The sequence below is a fragment of the Fusarium phalaenopsidis genome, assembly GCF_050370095.1.
Source record: "Fusarium phalaenopsidis strain FUZ10S chromosome Unknown contig_32296, whole genome shotgun sequence".
Lineage (NCBI taxonomy): Eukaryota > Fungi > Ascomycota > Sordariomycetes > Hypocreales > Nectriaceae > Fusarium > Fusarium phalaenopsidis.
In genome coordinates, this window is record NW_028145408.1 from 2,140,335 (window position 1) to 2,163,744 (window position 23,410).

The 23,410-nt window shown below is 51.1% G+C and overlaps 6 protein-coding genes across 6 annotated transcripts; 3 read left to right on the forward strand and 3 right to left on the reverse strand.

The window, feature by feature from the left end:
• Nucleotides 1–749: 749 nt before the first annotated feature.
• Nucleotides 750–5,922, reverse strand: LRP88_06234 (P-loop containing nucleoside triphosphate hydrolase protein; the record flags this gene model as incomplete). The annotated part of the gene is made up of 16 exons (XM_083242774.1): nucleotides 750–968; nucleotides 1,033–1,471; nucleotides 1,557–2,033; nucleotides 2,083–2,224; nucleotides 2,330–2,334; nucleotides 2,382–2,432; nucleotides 2,602–2,722; nucleotides 2,775–3,113; nucleotides 3,163–3,325; nucleotides 3,373–4,136; nucleotides 4,187–4,420; nucleotides 4,469–4,751; nucleotides 4,801–5,030; nucleotides 5,095–5,605; nucleotides 5,653–5,783; nucleotides 5,832–5,922. The coding sequence occupies 16 exons, from the start codon at nucleotides 5,920–5,922 to the stop codon at nucleotides 750–752; spliced, it is 4,200 nt and encodes a 1,399-aa protein (XP_083101710.1).
• A 526-nt stretch (nucleotides 5,923–6,448) lies between these two features.
• LRP88_06235 (major facilitator superfamily domain-containing protein) lies at nucleotides 6,449–8,181 on the reverse strand (the record flags this gene model as incomplete). Its single annotated transcript, XM_083242775.1, has 3 exons — nucleotides 6,449–7,406; nucleotides 7,458–7,713; nucleotides 7,773–8,181. The coding sequence occupies 3 exons, from the start codon at nucleotides 8,179–8,181 to the stop codon at nucleotides 6,449–6,451; spliced, it is 1,623 nt and encodes a 540-aa protein (XP_083101711.1).
• A 998-nt stretch (nucleotides 8,182–9,179) lies between these two features.
• Nucleotides 9,180–10,138, forward strand: LRP88_06236 (substrate-binding domain-containing protein; the record flags this gene model as incomplete). The annotated part of the gene is made up of 2 exons (XM_083242776.1): nucleotides 9,180–9,441; nucleotides 9,504–10,138. The coding sequence occupies 2 exons, from the start codon at nucleotides 9,180–9,182 to the stop codon at nucleotides 10,136–10,138; spliced, it is 897 nt and encodes a 298-aa protein (XP_083101712.1).
• Nucleotides 10,139–12,883: 2,745 nt separating this feature from the next.
• On the forward strand, nucleotides 12,884–14,360 carry LRP88_06237 (DMT family transporter; the record flags this gene model as incomplete). The annotated part of the gene is made up of 4 exons (XM_083242777.1): nucleotides 12,884–13,129; nucleotides 13,181–13,942; nucleotides 13,992–14,033; nucleotides 14,088–14,360. The coding sequence occupies 4 exons, from the start codon at nucleotides 12,884–12,886 to the stop codon at nucleotides 14,358–14,360; spliced, it is 1,323 nt and encodes a 440-aa protein (XP_083101713.1).
• A 1,304-nt stretch (nucleotides 14,361–15,664) lies between these two features.
• On the forward strand, nucleotides 15,665–17,122 carry LRP88_06238 (biliverdin-producing heme oxygenase; the record flags this gene model as incomplete). The annotated part of the gene is made up of 1 exon (XM_083242778.1): nucleotides 15,665–17,122. The coding sequence occupies one exon, from the start codon at nucleotides 15,665–15,667 to the stop codon at nucleotides 17,120–17,122; it is 1,458 nt and encodes a 485-aa protein (XP_083101714.1).
• A 534-nt stretch (nucleotides 17,123–17,656) lies between these two features.
• LRP88_06239 (WD40-repeat-containing domain protein) lies at nucleotides 17,657–19,921 on the reverse strand (the record flags this gene model as incomplete). Its single annotated transcript, XM_083242779.1, has 3 exons — nucleotides 17,657–19,237; nucleotides 19,289–19,390; nucleotides 19,445–19,921. The coding sequence occupies 3 exons, from the start codon at nucleotides 19,919–19,921 to the stop codon at nucleotides 17,657–17,659; spliced, it is 2,160 nt and encodes a 719-aa protein (XP_083101715.1).
• Nucleotides 19,922–23,410: the final 3,489 nt, after the last annotated feature.

Here is a 23,410-nt window from a genome sequence, read left to right on the forward strand (position 1 = left end):
GTTTGTGCAGTACCTGCCATGCGGCCAATCAATAAGCTGAGCCATCATCCGGTTCTCCCATTCCATGCCTCCTTTGCATGCTCCGTACGTCCTCGCCTCGGTGTTCCCTGCCTCCGAGCACATGTAGTAGGTCATTGTTATATCGTGCCGTTGGTGGCAGGCGGGACATATGTCGTAGTATACGAATCCTTGGCACATTTTCCTCAGTATCAGTATTTGATGATCTCTCTCAAGGTTCTGGTGTGGTTATGTTAATTAAGGCTGTATATGTCGTTGAATGGTCTATTTACACCCGGACGGTCTACACTAAGGGAACAAGGGGTCTTTATACTCGATTCTATACTGTGATTTAGCTCCTCTCATTGTATTAATCCAGTCTTTCCAATATTCCCAAGAGTAGCAGGTGATCATTTAGTTACGCGAGCTGAGGGTAGAGACTGGAGTGGGCAATGGTGAATGAGGTGTACCTTTCATCTCTAAAGGCTCCAACACATGAACAGCACACTCTAGTGGAAGTAAACTCATGCAATAATACTGCAAGACTAGTAAATGTAAGTCCGAGCCTTTATCAATGCGTAATGAGACCGAATCTGCAATCTTAAGAAACCTCACACAGCTTCAGGGTAACCCACAAGCCACCACAGCAACTCACTCTGCTACACGAGGGATGGAGAATCAGACCAAGAGGTACTAGTATTCAACTAATCACGCTATAAGTCTAAAGACACTTAATGGAATACAAGCTGCCTTCAAGCTCTGGCCTTGCTCTTGTCGGCACGATACAACCTCGTAAAAGCACCAGCTTCATCAGCCAACAACTCCGTCGGAGCGCCAAACTCAACCAGAGTACCCTTATCCAGCACCGCAACCTTGTCAAAGTCGAGCAGTGTATCAAGGCGATGGGCGATCATGATGATGGTACAGTCTGAAAACTCTGATCTGATGACCTCTTGAATCCTGGCGTCCGTCTGTGTATCGACGCTGTAAAGTCTGTTAGTGAAACAGAGACTCGACTGTGGGTTGAGATGGAACTTGCCTGCTGGTAGGTTCGTCCAGGATGAGCAGAGAGCTCTTCTTTAGTAGAGCACGAGAAAGACAGAAGAGTTGTCGCTGCCCGTGAGAGAGAAAGTTCTCATCCATCTTTTCATCAAGGGGCTCCTTGTCTTCGCCAACCTTGGCTTGAATAACAGACCAAATACCAACCCGCTCCAGCGCATTCTTGATTTCTTCATCAGAGTACTTGCTCAGAGGATCAGCGTTGAATCTGATGGTGTCACTGAAAAGGAACGGGTCTTGGGTCAAACAGCTGAGTCGTTGGCGGATCAAAGACCTGGGAATGACAGAGATGTCCTCGCCGTCCAAAGTGATTTGACCGTTGACAATCTCTGCCATTCTGAGAAGTGCCTGCACAAATGAACTCTTTCCGCTGCCGCTTCGGCCACACAGCCCAAGCTTTTCTCCGTGGTTGACGCTGAACGTCAGCCCGCGAAGGACAGGCTCGGCAGTTTGTCTGTCCAGTCAGTACTAGCACCACTCTGTAGCCTCCTGCAACTTACTCGTATTGGACATCCAAGTCCTTGACCTCCAGCTTTCCTGTACCCGGCCAATCTGCTCCTGGTTGCTTATCCTCTCCTGGCTTCTGCTCGTTGGGTGCATCCGAAGAAAAGGCGCGAATGCGAGTAATGGCTCCCAGAGAAGTCTCCAATATGGACCAGTACAAAATGATGCCTTTCATGTTCGCTCCAAGACGCATCATGTTAACAAGCGCGATACCCAGGAGGGAAGGATTGATCTTTTCCCGCAGGGTGACGGCAAAGACGACCAGAATGACGGTCAGGAAAGCAACAACCATGTCCAAAACAAGTGTCAACCATCGCTGGATGCAGTTGAGGAGATAAGAAGGCTTTTGCGCGTCATCAAGTCGGAGAAGGACCTTGTCAGTATACGGCTGAATCCAGCCAAACGCTCGGATAGTAGCAAGACCGTTGATGGACTCGAGGAAATGTGAAAACAAAGGAGCCTTGTGCTCAATTCTGTAAACCAGTGAGTACTAATAGCCATCACAGACATCTGGGATCATACTCCAAAAGTCTAAGTTGCTTTGAGGTTCTAACATAGAACCGCTGAATCAAGATGAGGACGCCGATAACAAAGGGGATGGAAACGGCGAACCAGCCAACGGCGGCGATGGCAAGGCCGGCGGCTCCGAAGCATGCGGCGACCTCTACAAACCGTTAGCTTCTTTCCACTCAATCGACAATGCTCTTACCAAAAAGGAAGATGGATAGAGAAAGTGGCAAGACTGTGTCAACGAGTCGAAGGTCTTGACTGAATCTACAAGCCGTTAGTGTGTCCCAAGTTATCACACACAGAACCTGTACCTGTTGATCAACGACCCGGCCTCGCTGTTATTCAGAAACGACATCGGCGCACTAAAATAACATTAGTACAAGTTAGTCAGGTCCGAAGAGATACCTACTTCATAGCTGCATCCAAGAGCCGACGGTGAAGCGTCTTCCCGCTCGTGGGACCAACAACGAGAAGAAACAACCTGGGAATATAATTAACAGATTGATCCTTTTTCAACGTTCCAGAACTTACGCAATGGCCATAGTGACGAGGAGTCCTTCGAGAAGAGACAAGACACCGTAGATACTCAGCCAATATCCCACATCTGAACTATCACGGCCTTTGCCATCACCCCACCAGGTGATCCAGACGTCTGAGACGCTGTTGTTAGCAAGAGAAGCAGACTTAGAATACTAGATTCTTACATCTAAAAGCGGCAATGACGCCTTGGGTAACTATCAGAAAGACTTGCAAGGTGTTGTTGTGTCCTCGAATGGCCTTGAAGTAATACATAAAGACGCTCCTGTCGCTCGGGGGTTCAGCTTCGTCTTTCTGCTGCTGAGGCTGGCTTTCGGGACGCTTGGATTCAGAAGGACTGTCACTAGATTCATAAGGGCTGCTGTCTCTTTCATCAAAGTGACTCGAAATGTCGAGACTCTCCACATAGCCCCCTCCGGATCGTAGGTCGGAGAAAGTCCCTTGCTCGATAAGTCTGCCTCCTTTGTCGAGAGCAATGACAAAGTCTGACTCCGGTAATCGATGAACTAGATGTAATTAGTACCTCGGTCATCAATTCTACTGCTGGATACTCACCAGCATGGGTTGCTAGAACAATAGTCGTTCCATTCTTTCGAAGAAGTCCATCTCTTCCAAAGACTCGGCTGAAGACGGCCTGTTCTGTTACCTTGTCTAGTCCGCTGAAGACGTCATCAAACAAGGCCACGGGCTTTCTTGAGTAAACCGCACGAGCGATCGCCTGGGATACGTCAACTGAAGTCCATTGTTAAGTTGGTGTCAACTCACCAGCCGCTGCTTCTGACCTCCACTGAGCTTGACTCCCTTGTCTCCAACCATGGTGAGATCTCCGTCTGGGAACCTGCCCAGATCGATCGAAAGATCACACGCATTCACGACAGTGTCAAACCAAGCGCTGTCAAAGCCCTTTGATTCAGCAATGACGTTTGCTCGGATCGTTGCATTCATGACCCATGGGGACTGCTCACAAAAGGCGACTTCTGGTGAACTCAGAGACACTCTACCTTTTGAAGAGGTGGTTTCGCCCAGGATGGCTTTGAGGAAGCTTGATTTGCCTGATCCAACAGGGCCGACCACCATGACAAGTGACCCGTTCTCATGTCGAGGAAAGGCCGTGTTAATGCTGCTGAGGACAGTCTTCTCGCCCCAGTTGAAGTTTCCATCACTAATTGAGATTCGGGAGCCATCGAATCCGACCTTGCCCAAAGTCTTGAGCTCGAATGCTTCGTGTTGTGTTTCGGTGTTCTCTTGAGAGGATTTCGACGAAAGACCACTCTGGTTGTCGTGAATCTGGCGGCGGTCCATCCTCTCCTCGAGCATCAAGAATTCTTGAATCCGCTTAAAGCATCCAAAAGCAGAAAACGAGTTTGGAATGTTGCCCAGAAGATGTGACAGCGGATCCATCATGACGCCCAAGATGGACAAAGCCGTGATTGCTTGAGCAGCTGAGAATGGCTCTCCACCTCCGAGTTTGGCGGCAATGGCATATGCGCCAAAGGTGATGGCCTCTGTCAGACTTATGTTGCAGTTTGCTTTGGTAACATATGAGCATATCATCAACGGAGCGAAGGGAGAAACATACTTATGCAGTTGGCGTAAACGCTTATCATGCGGTACCGTTTACCAACTTCAATCTCTTCGTCTCGCTTCTGTGCAATGATACTATGGAAGCGTTCCGAGTATCCAAGCATCTTGACTGGCTTCATGGAGCTGAGCACCTCGGAGGTGAAGTTGATGCGGTCCTGAGTTGCCTTTTGATAGACCATCTGCCGTGGGACCATCAGTTTGCCGATACTACCGGAAAGTATCAAGGAGACTTTTGTTTGTTAGCAAGGGTCATGGTCCTCTGTATAGTTGGACATACTGATTGCTGTAATGATGGGTGCCACGCAAACTGCCCCCAGCTGAGCTGCAAGCATCCACATGGCGATACCGACTGTGATGGTGTTTGCCCAAGACTCTACCAGCAGCATGTGCAGCTTTTCCGTAAGCGTCTCGACATCATTTCCCATGAGAGTGATGGCCGATGACTCGTTGAGGTCATCAGTTGGCAGCTTCATCATTTTGCTGTAGATCAATGTGATCAAACCACCCCGTACCATGGCACCAGCCCGGAAGGTTAAGTGCTCATACCATGCCGTGATGATCTAACATGATTAGTCACTATCTATACATGTGGTCTTAAATATCACTTACAGCCGAGCCGACAAAGACCAAAGCAAAAGCACCGATCAAACCATAACCGAGATTCATGGTTGCTTCGGATGCTGGCATGGTGAGAAAACGCAAGGCGTGGCTAACGAGAAAAGGCTGCGAGATGCTAAGAGCAATCATGGCAAGCCGGGGCGGCGTGATGCTGAGAAGTTCCCATTTCAGAACCCTGATGGTGGTGAAAAACAAGGAAGGCTTCCTGCTTCTCTGAGTTGCTAAAATATGTTAACCCACGATTGCAAAGTCTTCATGATAGCTTACCTTTTTGCCAAGCCTTACCAAATCGAAGAGCAAGTTTCTCTGACGAAAGCTTCTCATAGATCGTAGGCAAGTCATTGTTAGTCAATACCGTAGCCCAACCCGAGAAGAGGAGCGAGTTCAACCAGACAAAGAATCCGCGGCTGAAGGGACCGCTTGTGCTCTCTTTCGAAGGAACATGATCCGTAGTGATCAGAATTTTGCGCTTCTCGATGGTCTCGAGAACCAAGACGGCCAGTTTAAAGACTGTCGAGGTCGACAAGGTCGCAGCGTAAGAAAGATTGAGAAGCATGAGCCACTCGGTCCGAAGTCGGGCGGCATCAAAAAGAAGCGACACGAACAGATAAGCTGTAAGTAGGAAAGATGGGCGAATAGACTTGACGTGTTCAATGTGAGCCAAGAGAACAATGGCAAAGGCCGCCAAGAGGTTCAGAACCGCTGCTGCAAGCGAGAAGCGGGTGTTGAGATGCTTGGTAGTGGGTACTAGCGCTACGAGAACCACCTGCAAGGCTGCATAGATAGCAGAGGTAATCTATACGATATTAGACGTGCAGCATGAAAGTCTTGGCGAGTTCATACAAGTTTGGGCGTATAAGTCGCGTGACGCTTTGCCTTGTCTGGGGATCTAAGGAGATAGGCAGCTCGAGGGCCAGCGAGGAGAAGAAACAGAGCAGAAGGTATAATGCTCATGATACTCTCTTGGAAAGAGACTGTAACTGGATCAGAAGACGTAAACTATCGAGAAGATGTCTTCTTACGAGTAAAGTCGAAGCCGCCGCGACAGCCCTTGGTCCATACACTAGGCCCGAGGAAGCCATCTTGGCAGGCCGTGGAGTTGTAAGACTCCATCGCGAGACGATCGCGACACTGCTGAAAAGGCCGAAAATAAAGTTCAACTAGACAAGATCAGATGCTGTGTAAAATACGGGTCAAAAGAATAGAAAAGGGTTGAGAGATTGGAATTCGAAGTGGAGGATTGAACCCAATGGGACGGAACGGGGACTGCATTTGCAGGGCAGGGATCTTTAAAGATCTGCCTGTCGACATGCAGCCATCAACTAATCAGCTGCAATAGAGTGACGAGTCCTTCTGCGGAACGCGTAAAAAGTTCCCCTCCTAAAGATAATGCGCATGTTTATCCTTGGTCGGTTTGCGAGAGGAAGCGACAAAAGTTCCTCTTGGACCATTTCTGGAAGGTGGGTGATAAGCGAAGGTAGCCCGTATTCTTTGCTAAAAAGCACGAGCAATTGTCTAACAGACGTCTATTTGGGTATCCAAGATGTAATTATAAGTAAAATGCTTCCCGTGCCGATGCGCCTGATACTCTATATTCAAAGCAATCAATTGTCGAGTTGTACTTCTCTCGGCTCGAGTTCTATTGAAGCCGCAGAGGAGCGTCTGGCATGTAGTCTTCCGCATCATCTTCATCAATATCTCCCAGGTCTTCTCGTGAATGCTTCCTGGGCGGCTTAACAAATAACAGGGCAACCCAAGCAAGCGTACAGAGAAAGCCAATGTAATACCACGGCAGGCCCATCCAGAATCCCTTTCGCTTCAGGCCTTGGTCGAAACACCAGGCCAGAACCGGACCTGCAATAAAAGACCCTATCACCTCTATCATGCCTATCAAAGCATACAATCGAGAAGTAAATTCTGGTGGAACGTAGTGTGTGACGGTTGCGCGTGCAAGAGGACTATCCGCGGCACCGAATGTCCCAAGGAAGAGACCAAACAGGAACAAGACGATATTATTGCTCATGCCTTGGAAGAAAGCTGCAAAAGCCAGGATACCGGTTGACACGCGCGTCAGAAACAGGTCCTTGCCGAAAGGTGTCATTCGAAAGCGAGGCGACACAAGAATGTCGGCAATCTTGGGTAAGCCACCAAGGATAATGAGGTTGAGGATTCCCAGGGGGGATAGCAGAATGCTGACCTCGGCAAGCTTCCACCCGAAGTGCTTGCTGATATACTGGCCCATGATCGTCATGTAAGCCGTGAACCGAGCATTCTGGATAAAAAAGGTGACGAGGATCATGACGACGCTGAGGTTCTTGAGCATGTTTAGAGAGTGGATGAGTTCGTCAAGTCCGTGAGTCATGTGTTCCTTGAAGGTGGTTGGCGTGGCTCTTTCGGCCTGAGCTTTCTGGTTCTTGAGGTTGACAGTCAGAGTCTCTGGGAGAAGGACGAGCGTGACCAAGACGACTGGCACCGTGGTCATGACGAGATAGATGGGAACCCATGGACCGTATTTTTGCATGAGAAGGCCTGAAATAACAGGTCCTATGATTCCACCAGCAGTTGCACCAAAGGTAAGCCAGAGGAAATGCTTTGCTCTATTGCTCTAATTAGCACAACTCTTCAGGTGAGTCTAGAGTATGACTTACTTGTCCTGCTCAGTGCTCACGTCGGCTGCAATCGCATAGAGAGTATTTATCATGACCGGGATGCCACCTCCGAAAAGTTGAAACACGCATCCACAGAGCAGGATATACGGATTCTCACGCAGCGCATCCTGGCTTGACTTGAGAGCCGCAGGACCAAAAAGGAAACTCACTGCGACGCCAGAGTATGAAAAGAGCAGCGTTGGCTTCCGACCGATTTTGTCAGACATCATTCCATAGGGAAAGGCAACCATGAGGCCTAAGTTAACAGGTTATTAGATGCCTAAGCTGCAGACATTTTGTTGAGGGGACACATACCAACGATGGAGGATAAAAGGCTGTTCCAGCCATTAAAGTACCCCAGTCTGGCCTGCACCTCATCGACCTTGCACTTCATCTCATCAATGATCTCCGAAGATGTGTCCTGGTAGTGAACATGGCACATCACATCCTCTAGGATGCGCGCAAAGGGTACAATCAAGAGCATGCAGCTCAGGATGACCGAGAATTTGATGAGGGCGACTAGTATGACGATGCGCCGCGGCGAGTGGATGCCCCATCTCGAGAATCGATAGTTAGGGGTCGGCTCCGTATGGGAATGGAGGCTGCTGACATCGCTGGCGGCATCGTCATGAAGCCCGGGCGACTCTAGGTCCAGCAGAGGCACATCTGGGGCATATTCGGGCTCAGGTTCCAGCTCGACGGCTGGTGTTTGATACGGTGGCATCCTGGGAGACCGGGGCGAGACAAGGGAGTGACGTTTTCGTTAAGGAGCGGCTCAGTCCATGGATTTGGGGGCGACGCCCTAAAAAATGCTGTGCTGTGCACGGAGGAGAAGAGAAGTAACAGAATGAAATAGATTGAAGATCACGGACAAGAAAGAAAGGGAGGGAGAAAAAAGAGATGGGAGGCTGAGTCGTGTATCGAGACAATGAGAAGCTAAGCTCGCGCCTCAAAATGGTTACTAAGCCCCAAAGCTTTGAAGTTGATTTGAACGATTAGCGTGTCCGGATTTAGCTCTCAGGGTGACAGTTTAGAGGCTTAGCCCTGAAAGCCAGGGGTAGAAGAACGCGTTCAGAATCCCTGTGACCCTTGCTCTCCGCGCATAGGGCTTGCCCAGACTTCCAATGTTACAGTAGACGCCACAGAGACACGTAAGCTGAGGGCCTCGTGAGACGGCATCATGTTTGATGGGTGTGCGTAACCTCACATGCGTTGAGGTTGTATCAAGTCACTGATTGATCTTGTTAGTACTGCAGTTCAATGGCAAAGATATCAAGCCATTTGATGATGCAGCGCTAAGGCGCATAGCCTAAGCAACAGAACAATACTATCTGCCATGCTAATGTTGGCTTGGCTGCCTTCCCTGTGCTACCCCAGACCTTGGCCAGTTTGTCAAGGAGCAATATCCTGGGTTCCGCGTACCCTTGCTTGATAGATCTAAATAGCCATTCACATGTAATGCATGGACCCTGATGAAAGGATTACAGTGCATCTCATCAATCAATCTTGATCCACAAGTAACTTCTTCCCGCGTCTCAACCGTCCGCGGCGGAGGGGCCGTCACCACCCGATCTACCCCACCCCCGCACGCCGTTCTGTCCGTCCATCTTCGGTCCCAACCCTGTACCTTCTTCCATCCCGAGCTGTGACAACCCATTGAGCTACAAGAACTTGTACAAACGCCCTCTCGTTTTCGTCTGTGAGACCTCTTACATATTAGCCATGTCTTCAGCTCCTCTCCGCATCGGCTTCGTGCCAGAGCACTTCTCGACTCCCCTCTATTTTGCTCAGAAGCACTTTGGTCTCGATGCCACTCTGATTCCCTTTCCTTCCGGTACTGGCCATATGGTCACTGCTATCCGCGCTGGAGAGATTGATGTTGCTGTTGGTTTGACTGAGGGCTGGATTGCCGGTCTTGGCAAGGAGGGCGTTGAGGGCGATGGCGGATACCGTCTGGTTGGCACCTATGTTGAAACTCCCCTCTGTAAGTCACTCCAGCATTGGGTCACCAACCAAGACTATGCGAGCAACCGCTCACTTCCCTAGGCTGGGCCATCTCTACCGGAGCAAAGCGCCCCGAGATCACATCCGTCGGCTCTCTCAGCGGCCGCAAGATCGGTGTCTCCCGCATCGGCTCCGGCAGCTACGTGATGGGCTTCGTCCTGGCCGACCAGCAAGGCTGGCTCACCCCCGGCGCAGCAGAGAAGCCCTTCTCCGAGACAGTAGTGCTTAACAATTTTGAAAACCTCCGCAACGCCGTCAACAGCGGCGAGGCCGACTTCTTCATGTGGGAGCACTTCACCTCCAAGAAGTTCTACGACTCTGGAGAGATCCGCCGCGTTGGCGAGATCTACACTCCCTGGAGCAGCTGGAAGATTGTCGCCTCCACGAAGCTGACACAGGGTGGCCTGGACGCCCGCGTGAGCGACCTCTTTGGGAAGCTGGACCAGGGCATTGCCCACTTCAACGCCAACCAGGATGAGGCCGTCGCCTACATCTCGAGCAGCCTGGGTTACACCGAGCCTGATGCCCGCGAGTGGCTCAAGACGGTGAAGTTCCCGACCAAGACTGAAGGTGTGGCGGATGAGGTGGTCCAGAACTGCGTTTCCATCTTGAGAAAGGCCGGAGTTCTCGCCAAGGGCAAGGGCATGGAGCCTGAAACGATGGTTTTCAAGTCATGAGTCGTGTAGTCACGGAAATTTAAGAAAAGCTTATTGAGAATGCACAAGAATCGATTTAAAAAGCCTGGAGTCTGACAAATCTTGTCTGTCCGTCCCGTCTCTGCCACCTTATCGCTTGGCCTTCCAGTTACTGCCGCCTGATCCTCTCCCAGGCCTTTGCTCATAACCATTTTTATGACGTTCTCGCTTCGTTTGTAACCTTTTCTAAAAGCTTTTTGCAAAAGTGCCTCAGTTGGTTGCAGCCTGGTCTGTCCCCATCGACTCGAATGTTGACTTCGACTTGACGGAGGAGGGTGAGCAGAATGTCGACACATCCTGCATACGAACTGGGGCTTGTAAACCAGGGGATATGTTGTCTTAGCTCCTCCAGAAGAACATCAGCGGGGATATCCTTGCATCCGTCGCATGGCCACATGCCCAACAGCATGGCGGAACGTTCAGTGTCCATTAGGTCAAGTTCGTCACGGTTAAGATCTGTAAGTGCGCTTGGAAAGTCCTGGGGAGTAGGTCGGTGATAGAGGATGCGAAGAGCTTCGAAAATTCTTTCGATGTAACTGTGGCGCATGGTTAAGACTTCTTCACCTATTCATGCACCTTTTGTTAGCTTAATAGTAGGGATGCTCAGGTATGTATTGGCTACTCACCCATTAGGTCAAGACTCTGCACAAAATCCCATTCTCGGTCGCTCAAGTCACCCCGTAGCTTTTCAGGGACATGTGTCTCCGCAGAGCCACAGAAGAGGCTCACCAGATCACGGCATTGCTTTGTAAGGTTTGGAATCTCCCATCTTTGTGCCACAATCGCCAGCAGTGGCCACTCATGCACTCGATTCAAGGAACCAGCCGCCTGGATTACGTCGTCGATCATAGTCTGTATCGTGTTCCTCGGGAGGAACGACCTTGTCCCAGCGATCTCTGTTGTGATCTCCTAGACCGATGCTTCTCTGACAAAAGTAAAGACCGGACTGCCAAGCCAGATGTGCAACTCCGTCATGTAGAACAACACTCGAGGGTTGATGGCTCTTCGCGCATGACCGAATATATCATTTTCACCGTTGAGCATACTGCGAATTAAGGAAAAGGCCAACTGTTCATCTTGGCCGTAAGGGTTCATGCCATCCAGACGAATGTTTCCTCCCAAGTCTACGTCCAAGATCTCCGGTCCTCTTGGGCATGCCTTTCGCAGACGGGTCATCGGGAATATGTAGGTGAGAGGATAATCATGAAGGTCGCTCGTAAAGGACAGAGAAATCTCGTCTGGGTCATTTGATTCTAGATGCGCCATTCTTGCGGAAGTGTTGAAAAGTGATACCTATCCGTGCTGGTCTTTTCAGGGGGTACCGAGATGTCTGAATAAAGCAGACGAATGTTATGGAGTCGGTATTGATCTTGGTAGTAGTTGATGAAGCTCGTGATATTGTTTGTTGAATCATAAAACTGCTGACAGATGATGAAATGAGAAAGGATGTGCTTGGTTAGGTAGGTAGGTAGGTATGGACCTGCTGTTGGTAGATAACATCCATTGGAAGGCACTTGTGTGATGGGTTTAGGTTGGAAACACCAGCTGTCAACATGAGTAGGTAGGTACCTATCTACCCTATCCCACGGGAAGTACGGCAAACACCTCTGGCTACCTACCTACCTAGGAGGGTATTATGGAGGCGAGACGTTGCGTTACTTTACTTCTTCCCGTGAAGCTACATGTGATCGTACTTGCCCAGATGATGGGATTCGTACAACCTGAAGATTTCAAGGTTTTAGTGATGCATTGACTCTCACTAGGTAAGACCTGCATTTACTCAACATGTGGAACGGAGATATCCATCCTCAGAATCGACCACTGCAAGGCGATGGGTGGCTATGGCTACTTACTCGTGATTCATCGTGGGGGCAGGTAGATCTTACCTGGTACACCAGCTCGGATATTTGGCATCTGTCCCAGAAGAGCTATATATAGTTGCTTGATTTAGTCTCATCAGTACCTAACTCGCTGTGTTGGTTTATTGGTAGTTTGGATCCATTGTTGTTTCAACAGCCGCCTTCTTCTAGTTCCATAACCCAAGGCGAATTGGAGCTCTTGGATGGCCTTTCCCTAGTATTCTTCTCATTCTCATGGTGGGATGTAAGTCATGAATGAGTGTGAAATAACTCTACTCGGGTAGCCAAGTTGGCGTGTTGAATATGTATCTTCTCCCTTGATCATGAAGCCAATTGAACGTGGCACGTTATCAAAGTTCATGCAGAGTTCAATCCGCTCGTGCATTGTGGACTCGATCGTACCTCTCCACAACGGCTGTCAAGATAAGCTCGGAAAAAGATCCATTGGTACAGCATGAATAATGTCCCACCTTAGACGAATTACCTCGTGTGAAGTTGTCTCTAATTCAGGTCCCCGGTACCGGATCAAACCCTGTGTTATCGCAAGCGACTCATGTGCAGACTTACCAGATCGGGTTCGGCGGGGGGCGCGGCACGGGAAGGGATGGAAGGTCTTTAATCATCTCCCCGCCTCGAGTGGTTGCGTGCTCACGACCCTGACATTTCACTAGCTTCTGTCCCACGGCAATATATTTTGAACCTTTCACTCTTCCCAGCGTCGAGTCGAGCTTCGAATCTCGGTGCTCCCCGTTGACGACGCGCCGAGCCGATATCGCCAACCAAACGTCATCGCTTATCGCGATCCCGGCCGAGATTACGCACAAACAGTCCGGGGTAATCTGGACGTCGTCGCGACAAGACATTCAAAATGTCGCGGCCTGAGTCGACGCGATCGGGGGAGGGAACATACGCACGCGAGCGACAGCACGTACACGACGAGACAGACGATGTGGCAGTTCCGACGAGTCCCCTACTCGAACCGAGGTCAACGTCCCCGACCAGCTATGGATTGAGGGCAAAGCTAGGGTTGGGCGGAGTTGCTCGGAGGACGGTGGGCTTCGCGCTGTTGATGCTGACGGTATTTCTCTGGACGCTTTACAACTTTATCGCCAGTGTACGCACCCTATCGGCTTCCTCCGACATCCGGTGCTAATCGCTGTGGTAGTACATCTTTGCCGACCAAACCTACAACAAGCCGTTCTTTGTCGTATACGTTAATACCTCGATATTTGCCATCTCGTTGGCACCCAAATTTCTTCGATATCTAAGGAGGACTGGTCTCCGTGGATTGCGACACGATGCGACTCAGCTATGGGCGGACTACAGGCAGGGTACGACTCGGACAAAGACGTTGCGCGAGGACGAAGACGAGGGAGCCGGCGAACGTTTGATATCGGAGGGGTACGGCAGCGCAGAGAACACCAAGACGGACGAGAAGCTGGGGCTTCACGAAACCGCGGTTCTGAGCTTTGAGTTCTGCATGCTCTGGTTCCTCGCCAACTACTTCTCCTCGGCCTGCCTGGAGTACACGAGCGTTGCCAGCGTCACGATTTTGACATCGACAAGTAGTGTGTGGACGCTCATCTTCTGCTCTTTCTTCGGAATCGAGCGCTTCTCGACTCCAAAGCTCCTCGGTGTGGGAGCTTCGCTCGCCGGTGTCATACTCATTTCTACCGTGGACATGTCTGGCACAAGTGATGAGGACCGGGGATCGTTCCCGCACAAGACGACGGCACAGATTGCCATTGGTGACTCGATGGCGTTTCTGAGTGCGGTTATCTACGGCATATATGTGACGGTGATGAAGAGGAGGGTTCCCGATGAGGACAAGGTGGACATGCAGCTGTTCTTTGGGCTGGTTGGTGTGTTCAACTTGATACTCTTGTGGCCTCTTTTCTTCATCCTCCACTGGACGGGCTTGGAAACGGTAGGTCACATTCTACGCCCGCTGTCATATCTCACTAACTTGGCATCAGTTTGAACTTCCACCAGATGCTACAATCTGGGGTATCATTATTGTGAGTGCTCACTTGACTCTATTTCACGTCCTCCTGCTAACCTGTCCTACCCAGTTCAATGCCGTGTCATCCTTCATTAGCGACATCTCGTGGGCACTGGCACTGCTCATGACCACGCCACTGGTGGTGACCGTGGGCCTGTCACTCACGATCCCGCTGTCTTTGATCGGCGAGATGCTGCAGTACAGCCGATACTCAAGCTTTACATATTGGGTTGGAGCAACGGTTGTGTTTGTTTCTTTTATTGTGGTGAGCCGCGAGAGTGATGATGCAGAGGACAACAAGAAGAACGATGACCTGGAGAGGGCAGCGAGTGATGTGATGTAGGGCGTATGAAAGAGGGAGCACTTGGATGACTTTTATGACTTTACACTGTTAGGATTCTCAACACAGCAAGATACCGAGGCACGGAACATCAGGAGTTTTTGTTAGATGGCTACAATTGGTGGAAAAGAGCGCGCGACCTCAGGGTCCCATTCAACATGCACGATCCAGACAACTTGCCAACCAAGTGTTGATCGCACCAGGTCCAGGCGTTCTGGACCCTTGAAGTTATTCATAGCCTCAACCTCGGTCACATGGATTCTGCGATGATCTTGCCGAGATTTCGATCTCGGCGGGGACCGGGCGGGACCCTGGGCGGGAGATGTGCAACAGGGGTCACACGATAGTTGCCTCTGGGAAGCTTTCGATACTACACGTGTAAATACAACATGTAAGTTGTATGTATTATGTAGGTTGGCTTCAGATAGGGCATTTTTACGAGTGCTTCATGAAGAGGTGTCATGGGCATGTGGACTGGAATTCACTGAGTCAGTGTTTGTCAGAACAGCCTCTGGTCAAAGAATCTAGGCTTGAGAACCTAAGACGTGACTTCAGCCTTGTTTCGTAATTTACAGAAATGTATCTTGACAAATGTAGTGGCCTCCGGGTCTCGAACTCGAAATCTGTCTGCCTTTCTTATGCCTCCATGCGGCGCACGCCAGCAGAGCGATCCGCTGAGCGGGTCACGCACTTGGGGGACGGCGGGGCTGAAAGTGCGCCGGTCGTCGATGGGACACCAAAACCTCGATCTCGATGAAGCATTCCGGGCGGGCCTCTCTGTTACACACCGAGGTCATGGGTCGTAGGGTCCTTTCCTAGTCCCTGAAGTTGGTGGCGGGAATGAGATCTATGGGATGGATGAAGTGAAGATAAGATGGTGAATCAAAATAGGAAAAAATGTTGCGGCGGCGAATCACACTCGAATTGGGAAGGGGGTGACATATTCCTCTATGTTGGGAACCTGGGAAGGGCCAGGCCTCCATCGCACCTTCACTGACTGCCTACGCATTTCAACGTTGAAAAAACAACGTCAAGGCCTTAAGCACCGTTAACCCCGAACCTTTCTTCTTCCGACATCATCCATCATCTCGACCTTTTTCTCTCAACCTCGATCTCGATCTATCTCGTCCCTATTCTACTTCCTCAGATCGCCTCGCTCTCTCACATATAGTTCTTGCTCACTTCCTACCTATCATCTCTCAGAACTGCCCGTCAGCACTGCCTGCATAGCCTATTTCAACTGCGGTGCAACAACCATCTCCTGTGGCTAGGCGGCTCAAGCTAGCCGACGCCTTCATACGGCAAACATGACGTCGACTCATGATGTTCCCAACGATTCTCAGCCTCAACACAATCATGATCGTCTGTTAGCCGAGTCCATCGTTGCTGCCACCAGGGGCATCCACGCTAAGCTTAACAAGCTCATCATCGCTCGCTTGCCGCTCGCGCTTCCTCCCCGTGCTCAAGATCCTGCCCTCTATATCTCGGGACTTCTCCACATCACGCCCATCTATATGACATTTGAGGCACTATGGCGCGATATCCTGGACTCCCCGGTCAATGACATTGACGAAAAGGAAACCAACCCTCATGACCCCGACACTGGTCTCCCCGAGACTACTCTCCCTGCCTCTGATGTACACAGGCTCTCGGGTTGCAACAGGATGCAGTCTCTCCTTCAGCATGTTTTTCTTCCTGGCCTTATGCGGTCTGACCGTCTCAAGGCGGATATCGCACATGTAACAGGATGGTCAGACAGTCTCGTGGAAGATCAGCTGCGGTTTGTTGAACAGAGTGGACGTTTGGGCGATTTCATTCAACACATCAAGAGATCAGTCCAACACCGGCCCCATGTTCTCCTGGCCTACTCCTATATCCTGTTCATGGCGCTCTTTGCTGGAGGCCGCTTCATTAGAGCTACCTTGGAGTCGGCAGGGGATGACTTTTGGAACCATCTACCCTCCCCTATCAAGCCGACCTCTCTCCCTTGTCAGCAGAGTTCGAGGCCAACTAAGCGAGCCAGCGGCCTGTCTGACGAACAACTTCCAGACCATGACCATTATTGTCATGCTACACATACGATGCCCTTGAGGTTCTTCCATTTCCAAACACCCGAGGATGGCGAGGACCTAAAGCGCGAGTTTAAGCAACGACTTTTGGATGCTGAAAAGATGTTGACGGCCCGCGAGAAACAAGACATTGTCCAAGAGTCAGTCTGCATCTTCGAGAATATGACTCTCCTGATCCATCAGCTCGACTCGGTTTGCGGCGACCCTGAGCGGAAGGACAGCAGCAGCACAACGTCTTCTCTCTTTGAGCTTGTCGACCAGTTCCATCCTTTCCGCTCTCGCATCAGGGACAGTGTGTCCATCACCAAGGAACGAAGCGCGCGAACCTCGACGTTGTCATCGGATGGCGTTAGACAAGTATGGAAAAGCTGGGTAAACATCTCAGCTTCTTCGCCCCCTCAAGGCGAATTTGTCACACCAATTGGGCACCCTAATGTCTCTAGGGCCGACAATGGCGCTGCCTCTTGTCCGGCCTCCAAGTCTATGAGATTTGAGAAGGCTCTCCCCAAGCCAACACGAACCCCAAGCGATTTGGCCAAGACCAAGCATGGCCTCCAAGAGTGCCTTAAGCTCGCGTCTCAGAGGCTTCAAAGCATGCATGTAATGAACTGGCTAATGCTGGCGGCCTTTTGCGCTCTTACATATGGAGCTCTCTTCTCTGCAAGACGAGGCGAGGACATGGCTCTGGACGCCTGATGCCTGACATTGATGTTGGCGACCTCATTCTGTTTCGCAATTTTTCTTTCCTTGTTTTCCTTTCTAAGTAATGAAGCACCCAGGATACCCATTTTGGGAGGAACACGCATGTCTACACAGGAGTTTGGCGGGTTGTCTTGCCTTTGAGCACGCGCATACGATTGTACTCGATACCCATGGATACATGAACAAACCATACAATAGAAACAATTATGACCCTAGAGACAGCCAATACAGTACATATGGACGTTTAATCCTCAGACGTTTCACATCGATCAACTAGTGGGCTTCGCTGGAAATATCATGTTATTGTAGATGCTATGTTACATCTAGGTACTAACTCAAGTAACTAACACCTCATGTTAATGGATCCTTTTCTACTCCATTTCCGAGTCCGTCAAATCCAGGACTCTACCAAGAAGTATCTACCTATACTTGAAACGCCTTACAATGTGGTTGGGGTATCATAACAATGTAAAAAAAGGAAACAAGGCCTGAAAGAGGCTTGTGAAAACACTTGCTCTCATCTTTCTCCTACTCTTCATCATCCTCGGCGTCCCAGTCGTCGCCCACATCGGCCCAGCCTGCCATGTGACGTTCACCACCAAAGTCGCCAACCTGTCTGTAGTGTCGTGCACGCTCGCTGTTCTCCTGCCACTGGCGCACAATGTAGTCATCAGAAGCGCTAACGAGCTTGCCGTCGTGCGTCCAGCTGACGTTGGTGACCTCGCTTGAGTGTCCGTGGATGAGGGGCGTGCCAGTGCGGAAAATGGGGAACGAGGTCTCCGGGGCTGAGAAGGAGCGGGAGGGAGTGATGGCGGAGCTTGGAGAGTCCAGGACATGGGCACGCTGGTCACAGGCTGAACGAAGATGGCGCTCGTCGGTGGGGAAGAGCATGACGGACGAGGAGGTGCTCCCGACAGCGAGGAGGTCTGAACTGTGCGAGAGACCCTTCTGGCGGATGCTGCACTTGACGTAAAAGGTTCGGGCGGAAAAGGAGTCGTGCTTGAAGCCATAGAGGGGACCGAGACCCTCGACACCGATTGGTCGACGCTTCGTAGCGAAATCCTCGAGTTCAGGGGCGTGGCCGAGCATCAGATGAGCAGTGGAATATGCGTATACAGTGTTGTCCTTGCAGACGGCGTACATGCGAGCAGCATCGTTGCTAAGGGCTAGAGAGGTAATGCCGTAGGATCGCCAGGCGTGCGAGGTCGGCGCGCGGGTGGAAGCCAAGGGGGTGCTCTTCTCCTGGCGACGAGGCTTGATATATCGGAGATCCCAGAGCTTGATGACAGCCTCAGCCTCAGAAGCCGAAAGGAGCAGGTGCTCACGGTCAGCAGGAAGCCATTGGATGGCGGTGACGGAAGCAGTCGAGGTATTGCCTGCCATGGTGCGCTCATGAGTTCTATCAAGAATGTTGACGGTGGCTGCGCGGAAGGGGTCGAGGTTTCTATCCCTCTCGACGACAACCCGGCGCCCCTTGGATTCACTGGAACTGGAACGGGTCGAAAAGCTCTTGCTGCGGGCCTCAGGGCATCGCAAATCCCACAGACGAATACGCCCAGCCTTATCCGAAGTGGCCAAGACGTTACCCGTGGTTTGTCCCTTCTGCCATGCAATCTGTCGTGTCGAGTCCCAGTGACCACCCTCAAGCTTAGCTGCAACGGTCTGTGTAATGGTGTCGATGATGACGCCTGATTCACCAGAAGCTGTTGCAAGGCGGAGGTCGTCCCTCGAGAAAGCCATGTCCCAGATAGCATTGTCGTGGACTTGGAAGTGAGCATCAACCTTGTCCTCGGCGGGATTGTCGGTTGAAGTCGTGTTGAAGAATCTCACGCAGCCTTCTTCATCACCAATGGCGGTTACCGGGGCACTGTTGGCGCTGGCAAGGCAGAATGGGATGGTGTTGCCAGGCCTGTCTCGGGCGACACACTCATGATAATCGGTGCTGCGGCTGTGAAAGTTGGCGGTCTCAGATCGGATGTCATAAGCTGGGGTGTGAAGATATGTCTGGCCATTGGGATATCCGAATCCATGTTCGCGGTTGAGTAGTTGAGCTTCGAATCCTCGGCTGCCAAATTTCCTAATCGGTCTTGGTGCGTATCCTTCCAGTGCCTGAGTCATGATGTCAGTGACGCCGACAGAAACTTGGGAATGGTGACATACGTTACTGGGCTCTACCGCGTCAGCAGGGCTATGGAAACTGACAGAGCTTGTCTTTTTCTTCAATGCTTGAGCACCGCCACGGCTGGCTTTGAAGAAGTCGCTCTGATGGAGGGTTAGCAGGGATGAAGTTGTTGTGAAGTTGGGTCGCTTCCATACCAGAGTAGCTTTTCTACGGCTGTTGAGACTCTCTTGACTATCTTGAGCCTTTGCGGGAGTATCCGCCAAGGTAACATCGTTCTCCTGGGATGCTTGGGCTGGGAGATTGAGCCGGAGTGGAGGCATATTCTCAAGGTTGAGAGCAGGCCTCTTGAAGTCGGGTTCAGCCTGTCCAGCCTGGAGCTTTCGTTTCCTTGAATCATCCTGTAATCGGCTGGTGGGAGACGGAGGAGAGATGGGATCGGATGCAATGGGATCGCTAAAGAGAGATTGAGGCGAGAGAAATTGTCGGTGGTTGACGGCTGACGAGTCCAAGTTGCCAAGGATGCTCCTAGGTTTTGGCAGCTCTTCGGTTTGGGCTTGCCTCTGATACCAGAAACGGGTGAAGCGCCGGGGGGTGATGGAAGGGTTTGCTTTTCGTCGGGACGACTGCGAAGGCGTCGGGAGACCAGAGGCGGCGGCTGGTGAGGATGCCATGGCGGAGGAAGAGGACGCTGTAGCTCCGTGAGGCTCCATGACGCTCCTTTCGAACCAGGATTTTGGGGTTATATATGGGATGGATGGAGTTGAGCTTTGATCTGAGTTCGTCACTCGGATTGATAAAAATGGAAGTAATTAGAACAGAACATTTGGCCAACTCGGGGAAAAAAGATCCAAGCGAGTCCTGGCTAGAGTTTCTGTTGCCGGGTTATAGCTAGGCGGGGGGAGGCCAAAAGGCCGGGGTTGGGAGGCGCAAAATGTGGATCGAAGACGCGGTCGCGAAGGACGCGGAGCGTGTAAATGGGCGCCGGTCTCGCGTAGAGAGGTCCGGGCGCACAGCCACATAGTGTTTAGCCACATCTTGGCACACGACAGTGCGCTGTGGCTCGTGGGCAGGGCAACAAGCAACAAGGGGCGGCAGCGGCAGGCGGTGACGCTAGAGGGGGCCCGGGCGGGAGTTGGAACCGCATTGCCGCTACATCCCACGTCCCCCTAGCAGATGGACGGCATGCTGAAGACGGACGCCCGGGCCCCTGAGAGTTCCGGTTAAGTCAGGGCAAGGTCATCAAAGACATGCATCACGGCTTCACAGGGATTCAGTGGCGTGATGAGCCAGAAGCCGTATCTCCTTGAGTGCGTTAAGGCTACAGCCAGTTACTCGACCCACATGACCTTAGTCATGACGTAGGTACGAGAGGGGTACGGCATAGTGCTCCATTAATTATTTCCACCTAAAATACCTTGCAAATCTTTTTGAAGATACTCATGAGCTCCCAATCAATCCCTAGTCAGGCACTGAGTGCCTCTGATCCAAGCATTATAATTACAGAAGAGAATAGCCGCCGCGAGCAGCCAGCCGATTTCACTTGCCGACCTGTATTCAACCCGGTCCCTAGCTGCGGCACCAATTTCCTCCCGGTGATGGTGCCCGATCGCGACCTCGAGGTCAAAGAGCTGCCCCAGCAGCCTCTTGACCTCTTCCATCACTTTGTGCCTTATTTCCTAGTTGCAAAATGGGTTAAATATACGAATGAATGGGTTGATCATTTGCTTCGCAGTCGCAGCTGGAAGCCACGGGCTCGAATTCGCAGTTGGAAGCCAACCACCGTGCCAGAGGTATATCTATGGCTTGCGCTTCTAATTCATATAGGAATTCATAAGGAAATCACAATCCGAGACCATTGGAAGACTTCCCGGCTAGGGCACCAAGGTTCCGACCATTCAATCCTCAAAGTCATGACTTTTGACCGCTTTCAACTGATTCATCGGCACCTTCGGCTCTTCAACCCCTTCAGCCTCGCCAAAGAGGCTGCCAAAGCTGGCCTTACAAAGGTCTTTGCCGCCGTTGACGAGTGGTCTCGGCACCTACAATACGCGTCAACTGAATTCCTCAAGCCGGGCACGAATATCGCTGTGGACGAGTGTATGATCCGCTATACAGGAAGGTCATACCAGACAACACGAGTCCCAAATAAGCCTATCCCCGTGGGCTTCAAGATCTGGGCCACGGCGCAAAAAGGCCTCTTCTTGCGGTGGCTTTGGCACGAGCCGAAGAAGAGATACGGTCCAGTTAGCCTCGTAACGCGGCTTCGATCTCAGAGAAGAAGGCGACTTTACACACGCCTCAACCCGACACAGAGCGTGGTTATTGCCCTTATTAATAAGCTGCCAAAAGCCATATATCACGTCTTCATTGATAACCTCTTCTCGTCCGCTAACCTCTTTAGAAGCCTCCGTCAATATGGCCACGGGGCCACAGGCACGGCCCGCCGCAACTGTGGTATCTACGCCCCCTTCGCGAAGCTCAAAGATGATGATTCTGCCGGCCGGAGACTTCTTCAGTTCAATGAGCTCAGAAGTGCTCCAACAGTTGATAATAAGGTAGCAAGCCAAGTCAAATTTACCTATAGAAACCCTATTAATTTGACATGCTCTTCCCTAGGTCAACCAAATCGCGTGGAAGGATAACGCCCTTGTACTCTTCTTATCCACTGTGTTCAGAGGCGACGAGCTCGTCATACGGAAGAGGAAGAGGCCAAATACAGATCAAGCCCGCGCACGGCCAATACAGCGTTTTTTTTGGTGACGAAGCCGTCAAGACCTTTGCGATCCCTTCTATCGCCGCTACCTATAACGACGAGATGAATCATGTGGACCGTGGCGACCAACTGAGGGCATCACGGGGCTATAGTCACTCAATTCGTCGCGGCCCTTGGCAGGCTATAGCTTGGACCTTCCTTCTTGACACAGCCCTCATCAACAGCTATCTTCTTCAGCTTCATGGGCAGCCAAAGTGGAATAAAATACGGTCTCAAAGTGACTGGCGAGGCCGCCTTATAGATGACCTTATTGCGGCTTATTGGACTGGTCATTCCAGGAAGCGATATCGAGCTGGCGACGAAAATACGCCTATGGAGCTGCATGAACGCGTCAAAAGAGGGAAAAATAGCCCTTGCCTTGCTTGTCAAGGCCTCCGCTGCGGTCAAATTAGGTCACGAAGCAAGAGGAAGCCGTTAACCGGCATCAACACCAATACGAGGAAAAAGGGGCCAAAAAAAACAAGGTACGGCTGCCGGCAGTGTGATGTTGCCCTTTGTAACCAGCAGGATTGTTGGGACTTCTATCACCATATAAAATAGGAGGCAATTGAAGTACCTCTAATTTGCGGCATTTTAATTGGATCAGACCCCTGCTCGTGACCTGGTTGTAGCCTTAACGCACTCAAGGAGATACGAAATGAACCATGACGATGGGGTATTTGAGTCACTAGAAAGTCTTCATTCCATGGATGACGAGAGAGCTGTCATTGTCAGACCAAGCAGACGGACGGGCTGTGAGATGCTCCACCCGTCGGCGGGCCACTCCCCCGGAAATCCCAACTGCAAGGGCCCATTCATCAGGTCCAATGGATCCGTTGGGCTCTCGTCGATGGATGTCGGCCCTTAAAAATGCAGCGGATTGGAGCGTTGTAGCCTCGTTATCTGATGATGCCATGGGGCTACGGACAACTGCTGCAGGAACCAGGCAAGCAAGCAAACACTGCGAATTAACATGGGACGGTCTCAACCAGATATTTACCTTCGAGATAGACATTTTCTGACGCAACGTCTATAAACTTTAATCTATTTCGTCCATTTATCCCCTATCCCTCTCTATTCCCCCCTATTTTTACATCTCCTTTCACTGGCCCCCTCGCCCCCTTCCCTCTCAGCCTTGTCTTAGACTCCCACCGATGCCGATGGTCCGTCCACCGATAGCCCAAAAAGCAAACCAATGGTGTCATCCCTCACATTGATTCAACCATCCATCCATTAACTGCCTGCCTGCGCGCGCCTGTGTCTTCTTCTTGGAAACACGCAATCCTTCTCTCTGCATAGAATTTTTTTTCTTTTCTTTTTCTCCCCTTAAAAACCCCATCTCCCTTTTCTTCCTCTTGATCTCTGCATCGTCGGTTCTGGCCAGATTTTTGCGCGCACGAGCATCATC